Consider the following 7,884-nt stretch of genomic DNA (forward strand, 5'->3'; position numbering starts at 1 on the left):
ATAAATAAATTTCAAAAGAGGAAATCTCTAATGTCATTCTGTCTTTCCAAAATGATAAATCACCTTGAATGATGGATTCCCAATTGAGTTTTATAAAGCTAATATTAAATGGGTGGTTGATGACTTGCTTGAGGTATATAATGAAGCTATTAGAAGTGGCTTGCTGGGAAGCAAAATCAACAAGAGTAACATAAAATTTTTGAGGACCATTACTCTCTTAAATGTCTCCTACAAGATTTTTGCAAAAATGCTAGCCTTGATATTAACAAATATTCTCTAAGCGATAGTTAAGAAAACACAAACTTGCTTTATAAAGGGGATATATGTCCTAGAAAATCTCTTAACTACTTGGGAAGACCTAAATTGGACAAAGATTTATTCTCAAGATGCTAGTACTCTATTGTTAGACTTTGAAAAGGCCTATGAATGAGTAGAATTGTCATTTGTGCTCACCATTCTTGAGGCAATTGAATTCCATGAGACTTTTTGTAATATGGTCAAGATTCTATTTAAGGGTACAACTTCCCAAATTAATATTAATGGTGATTTAAATAGCCCAATTCCTCTTGGTAGATCCATTAGACAAGATTTCCCACTAGCTCTTGCATTATTTCTTATTGCTTATGAAACATTATACTATGCTACGAGATCAAAATTGCTCATCCCCAAGCTACAAGGTATTATCCTACTAAATAAATAACCTTTACTTAACATACAATTTGTAGATGGCACTACTTTGTTTCTTTCCTTGACTAGCGATAACATGCATAATCTTATTAGGAGATTGAATTTCTTATGTCTTACATTTGGATATTACCAAATAAATCCCCCTTACTTAACAAACAATTTACAGATGGAACTAATTTATTTCTTGCCTTGAATAGAGATAGCATGCATAATCTTATTAGGAGACTGGATTTCTTATGTCTTACATTTGGATCCAAAATTTTACAGACCAAGTCCATTTTTTCAAGTTGGTTTGAACTTACTCCTTACTAGTTTGGGACTTTTGGTGGGCATTGAGGTGGTCCTAGGAATATATGTGGAACTAGATGTTCAATAGAAATGAAACTAAAAATTTGAGATATAAATTATTTGTCCTTAGCTAACAAAGTTCAAGTTTACCAAAATATTTATCCTCCTATCCTATCTATTGTGTCTCTATTTGGTTATTTGCTAGTTATCAAGTCAACAAGGTTAAAAAATAATAAGATAGTTTCTATAGACTAATGGTAAAGGGAATAACCAAAAACATGTAGACAAATGGGATTGGTGTTGCCTTGGTAAAATTTTGGGGTCTTAGGTTTGAAGGATCTGAGATTCCAAGGCATTGCACTGACATCTAAATGGATAGCGAAATCTATGGAGGACAATGAGCCTTATAAGGTTCCTATAAGGAAAAATAGATGAGACAATTCCTAAAATTGTATAATAATGGAAAAAATATTCACCTTCATGGTTTTCTTTTTGGCAAATTCAATGCTATCCTTTTAGGATCACCTATTTTTTGTAGCATCTAAAAGTCTTGAAAATATTGTAGGAGCATGATACAAGGAAGTGATGCAATTTAGAAAGAGCACAATGAAATATATGGCTATAGATCACTATTGTGGAATATAACAAATGATAGCAATCCTTTGGATTTGCTACAAGGATGTCCTACCAAGAATTGGAATAGTAAGGGAATATCTTCATTTAATGACTTATTCATAAACAACAAACTCTTTACACGGTCATATATACGAACATAATTTAACTTGACAAATTCTAATAAAAGAACCCTTGTTGTCATTATGAAAACTTTGGAAAACTTGAAGTAGTTGATTAAGATTAAGAACACTTTTGATTGCTATGAGAAGTTTACTTAGATTGATGGCTCCCCCTTCTTGAAAACTAAGGCTCTTCATCTATATAAGATTTTATCTCAAAACCAATGTTTCTTTGAACATGTTAACAAAGTTTGGAATTTAAATCTTGAAAATAAGGAATGGTCCAAAGTTTTCCAAATCTGTTAGTCTAGTAAGATTGATTGAACCAAAAAATGTTGTTTTGGGTGGTTGATACTCTTTCAAAAATAAGATATTAGTCCTATCCTTTATGTGGTTGTAGTGAATAAATTTATTGTATTTTTTTCGATGTAAGTTTTCTTCAGCCATTTGGTCTTTATTCATGGGAAATATTGTTGGGTGGGATATTAGAAATACTATTTCTTGGTTTGAAGTGCTATCTAGTTATGTTAATGTTCTTAACATCTTTTGGTTGTCTCTTTCTACTAATTTCTTATGGTGTTTATGGAAAAAAAGAAACAAGCATGTACACTAGGGCAAGGATAGGATCCTTACCAAGTCTAAAAATAGACTCACTTTTCTATTGGTTATTGAGCATGTTGCCTTAACATTGAAGATGCCAATAGACAATTTTCTTAGATAATTGATGAAGGTTCCTCACCATTATACAAAGAAGACATCTAGGAAGCATATTACTAGCCACGAGATGTAAGAAAGGTGAACAAAAAGTTTCAAAATGAATAATTGACTTCCAAAATGTCAATTGTAAGGAACACTAATACTAACTCTAAATGGATGTCGTTGTAAGAGATTTGAAAATAAGACACTAAGACTTTGAATACTCAAGTTGGGAACAAATCTCTCCCCCTATTGGGGATTTCTTGTAATAGGCTCCTTTTAGCCCAACAAAATTTGAGTTAATAAGAAAGATAAAGGCAAAGAGAAACAAGTTGATGAAGAGCAAATGATAATGAAAAGGATAATGGCAATGATAAAGATAATGATAATGATTGATGAAACATATAATTGATAGTATTAAACTTTTACTATATATGTATCTTTGATGTGTTTCGATATGTCTTGGTTTGTAATCGGTATATAGCCTAATTGGGGCCTAAATGATGTGACCACCTTGGTCACATAATTATAACTAGACTATCTTTTTTTTGGTAATCGATTTTCAATTTAAAAAAAACAAAATTTCTTTTGGGCCTGAGTTAGAGTTAGATTTATGACTCTTTAAAGCCTTTCTCTTGGCCTATGCTTCTTTTAAGAAATTGACCCAAAATATCTATGAGATTTATCTAGATGCAAAATGCTTTTATAGTGGAGATTGTCTTTAAAATAGATCGATATAAATTTTGCATTATTTTCAGGATTTGTTGTAGACAATTCTTTTTCTATTACACTAGAACAAATTATAACTCCAATATTATGTTACAAATATAGGTCCATCCTAATAAAATGGCTCTCAAAGTTTCCCATTTGCAAACTGTCTTAGAGCACTAGGTCTATACTCCTTGCATTGTTGCTCATGTGCCATTATCTCTTACTAACCAATATGCCCCCCCCCTTCATATAGACATTGCCATAAATGTAGCCATAGCTCAAGATGCGACTTCCATGGCTTGTAAGGTGTTCTTGCCATTGTGGCTAGTCTTCCCTACTATGTGGCTAGTTGCTTGCCTCCAAACATGATTGTGAACATTGTAGTTGGTTTGAAAGTGGGAAATTCCTCCACCCAAACCTTGTTACTTCTCATCTTCATGCAGATCTTGGTTAAGAAGAAGAATAAGAAAATGATGATACTTTTACGAGTTGGGAGGCCATTTCAGATGTCTAGATCTCCTAGATGATTAGACATCACTTGATAAAGATCCCCGTCTTCTCCTATTCAAATGACCATAATGAGTTAATAGTATAAGCTCTTTTTTATATTATTAGTCCCAACCATAACCTTCAAAGTTATTATTTTACCTTTATTTTACAATATTCACCTTGAAAAGAAAATCTCACTTCCCTCATCCCAAATAATAAATAGGTAAAATTAAAGGACCCAACATAAGTGTATGCTTTCATACCAGCATTCAAAAACGTTGATGTATGATGATAATAAGGAGAGTCAATAATTACCTAATGCGGAGAAGCTCACAATCTGAACTTCTCATTTAAAAAGCAAGCTAAGAGAAGGGAGTGAGGAGAGGACAATGATTTTGTAACATGGTGGAAACAAAATTTGTGGGGGAGTGAGCTCGTGGGTGAACAGTACATTGGTTGACTGAGCGGGAGCAACGGCATCGGTAGATACCTCCCGTCAAAAGCCTAGCTAATCCTGGATTCATGTCAGAGCGCATTACCATTTGCACAACTTTTTCTTTGCTTCAACCCATTGTAGCTGTCATCATTTATAACTCTTCTGAACTCGTAAACGTAAAAGAGTTGGGGAACACAGCTATGTATGGTAATGAGTAATGCAGGGTGAGAGATTGGTTTTTGCAGAGAGAATGTTGGACTGCATTCGGGTCCTCCTGCTGCTCCTCTCTTCGTTCGGCTTCAGCATTCACGGAGGTATGATATGCGATCTTTTCCTACTTCATTCCATGAGTCTCTTTTTCCCTTTTGTGAATGGAACGACATCTACAATCTTTTCTCAGTCTCAGCGTTTCTGAGTTCAATCGAAGTGCCCTCTTTGGAAATTTAATAGCAACTAGAGATTTAAGATTCGTTTCTCTCCCGGACACGTACGCGCACACCCATTGTTTTGTATGTCCTTTCCTTGTTGTATTTAGGGTCTCTAATTGCCCGTTACACAGTCCAAACCCAATAGTTACTAGGACGTTCTCTGTATTTTTTCGTTTGAAGCTTTCAATTTTGGAAAGTATAGTTGGCATCTAAGAGGGGCTTTATCATGCAGGGGCAGGGGCAGGGGCTTTTGTAGGGTTGAATGTTGGGACAAGTCTATCCAACATGCCATCTCCTGATCAAGTTGTTTCTTTGCTGAAGATCAAAAAGATCCGACATGTTCGGCTGTATGATTCAGATAGGGGTATGCTCTTAGCTCTGGCAAATACCAGCATTGAAGTGATTATCAGTATACCCAATAATCAGGTATTAGCCCTTGGCGAGTCTAATTCCAGTGCAGCTAATTGGGTTAATAAGAATGTTGCCGGTTACCTTCCTGACACAAAAATTACAGGGATTGTTGTGGGTAATGAGATTCTTACTTCATTACCCAATGCTGCTATAGTTCTTGTGTCGGCTATGAAGTTCTTGCATTCCGCATTGGTTGCAGCAAATCTAGATGGACAAGTAAAAGTTTCAAGCTCTCATTCTTTCGATATTATAAGGGAGGCGTTCCCTCCTTCCCAAGCATATTTTAATCAGAGTTTTAATAATGTAATTGAGTCTATGCTTGAATTTCTTCAGGAGACGGATTCTTATCTTATGATGAATCTATACCCTTATTACACTTATATGCAAGGCAACGGCAAAGTACCATTGGATTATGCCTTGTTCCAGCCGCTTACTCCCGAGAAAGAAGCAGTGGATCCTAATACACTGTTGCATTACACCAACGTTTTTGATGCAATGGTGGATGCAGTATATTATTCCATGTCTAATCTGAACTACACGAATATCTCTGTGGTTGTGGCAGAGACAGGATGGCCTTCGAAGGGTGATGCCAGCGAGCCTCGTGCCACCACAGACAATGCTGCTACTTACAATAGCAATCTAGTGAAGCATATATTCAATATTACTGGAACTCCTAAGCGCCCGGGTGTACCAGTGAACACATATATATATGAGCTATACAATGAAGACCTTAAACCAGGACCTCTTTCGGAGCAGAATTGGGGTCTGTTCAACGCTAACGGAACCCCTGTTTATGCGCTACATGTAAGTGGTGCAGGAGAATTTCTGGCTAATAATATTACCAATCAGAGTTACTGTGTAGCAAAGCCTGGGGCTGATACTAAGCTTCTACAAGCTGCATTAGATTGGGCTTGTGGACCAGGCCAAGCAAACTGTACAGCTATTCAAGGGGGTGAAGATTGTTTCAATCCTGACACTGTTGGAGCACATGCTTCATATGCATTTAATAGCTATTACCATAAGACAGGCATGGCAATGGGTTCCTGTGATTTCAAGGGTGTTGCCACTATAACAACAACGAATCCCAGTAAGTTCCTATTTGGATTTGCTAGAAAATACAAGGCTGTAGCCCTTCACTTAGAAGTTTAGCTAGTTATTTAATTTATTTAGTGTTCAGATGTGGATCTTGTATGGATTGAGACGAATAAATTGGCTTGTGCTTTTACAAAACACGGTGTAGGACATATTGGTTGAAGCATATTGAAGCAAAAGTAGTAAATGTCTTTGCCAGTCCAATGTCTCAATATTCTCCCAAACCTAGCAATGATAACTTGCCCTTCCGGTTTTGTGGCTTGGATTTATTTTATATGGAGGATTCGCCGCTTGGTATATGCTAAATTCTGACTTGATGCCTGATCCTTTTGTCTGCAGGTCATGACTCCTGTTTTTATTCCGGAAGGTAAGGGTTGACTTATATTCGATTTTTGTATTATAAAGTGTTTTAACATTACCATTGAGTTTAATTAGCATTTTAACGGAGCCTTTTTCTATTTTGAAATGGTTATGTTTAATGCAGTGGTCGTGGGAATGACAGCACTGGTAATGGAACTACTTTTGCTGATAGTAGATCGACATATTTGATAGCCAATGACAGCATGGCGCTTTACATCCTTGTTCTCTTCCTTTCACTCTTGCTGATAGTAGATCGACAGATTTGATAGCCAATGACAGCATGGTGCTTTACATCCTTCTTCTCTTCCTTTCACTTTTGCTTTGGCAGGCATCAATTTTCTAGTAGAGTTTATGTTCGGCTCATTGGAAGTTCATTCAAGTATTAAAGATAGATCTAAGATAATCAATATTTCAATCTAATTTAATTGTAGGTTTTGATATTAATATGTAACTTATTTATTGTACCTATCGTTAATGGAAATCGTGAAAATCAGAGTAAATGATGGGACTCATTTATTAGCTACCCAATGAATTCAAGTTCACCACAAATATTTTTTAGCCGGCCAGGAATTCTAAAACCTGTTATTTTGAACGATAACAGGCAATTGTAATGACTGCACACACTTCTATAAATTGATTCGTATCTGTATTTGCTTCTAGCAGTAATGGCATTGATTTTTTTTAAGGGATCGTTATTTCAAATTTAAAAGAGTAACTGGGGCACTTTAAGCGGTGGGGCAGCTGGAATGATAGAGAATCTTGTTCTAGATTGGTTCTTATTAATACTAATACTAAAGAATATTGCTTCAACCATTAATAACAAGAATAATGGGTCTTTTCAGCCCCTAAATATGGGATTTTCAGAAGCACAGTCGCTGTAGACGCTCATAGACCACATTTCAATAACCTTAGCAAAGAGGAGCAATTTAGTAAATATAGCCTTCACTTTTACAATTAACAGCTCACAAGACAAATAATAGCACCAGATTTTTTTCTTCTACATATTAAGTTCTGAAGTTTGAAAATAATAATTCTAAATTCAACAGTATTAAATTCAAAGACACCAATGTCAGTGATTATTGGCTATTCAACTTTGACAAGGCTATTTTAGCTCTTATTCCTTCATCAATTTATGGTTTTACTAAAGATTGAACTTCATTTCCTTACAGTTATTCCCTTATATCTGCCGGTTTGTTTGACTAATAGTCTAATATGAAAAAATATTTATGGGAAGATTAGCTGTACAGAAACATTTAGTCGGCAGCTGGAAACATGATTTGATTTGAGTTGCTTTGTATATGTGACATTCAGTTCAATTTAATAATGAAAACAGACTAGTGGAATTTTTATAAAATTGTTACAGATTTTCATGCTTCTATCATAGCTGACATGTACTCTGAGCTGGGATGCCTATACTTGACAAGAGCCATTCCTACCATCAAATTGGTTAGTGTAGTAGCCTTCCATGCTGGTTCTATACTTAGGGCTGCATGAATAATGCAGTATGACTATGCATGATGAGAAAAATGTTGTTGTCATTGGATGTATTGCT

At 35.4% G+C, this 7,884-nt stretch overlaps 1 protein-coding gene across 2 annotated transcripts; it reads left to right on the forward strand.

Moving 5' to 3' along the window:
- Positions 1–3,956: 3,956 nt before the first annotated feature.
- LOC131079105 (glucan endo-1,3-beta-glucosidase 3) lies at positions 3,957–6,991 on the forward strand. 2 transcript variants are annotated; one of them, XM_058016991.2, is made up of 5 exons: positions 3,957–4,355; positions 4,702–5,096; positions 5,214–5,967; positions 6,312–6,339; positions 6,457–6,991. In XM_058016991.2, exons 1-5 carry the CDS (start codon positions 4,259–4,261, stop codon positions 6,596–6,598), a joined length of 1,416 nt encoding a protein of 471 aa, XP_057872974.1. In that variant the 5' UTR covers positions 3,957–4,258; the 3' UTR covers positions 6,599–6,991. The 2 variants fall into 2 exon arrangements, with proteins under 2 accessions (XP_057872974.1, XP_057872972.1); XM_058016989.2 differs by having other exon boundaries at positions 3,958–4,355; positions 4,702–5,967.
- The last annotated feature ends 893 nt before the right edge of the window (positions 6,992–7,884 follow it).

Source organism: Cryptomeria japonica, chromosome 8, assembly GCF_030272615.1.
Source record: "Cryptomeria japonica chromosome 8, Sugi_1.0, whole genome shotgun sequence".
NCBI lineage: Eukaryota > Viridiplantae > Streptophyta > Pinopsida > Cupressales > Cupressaceae > Cryptomeria > Cryptomeria japonica.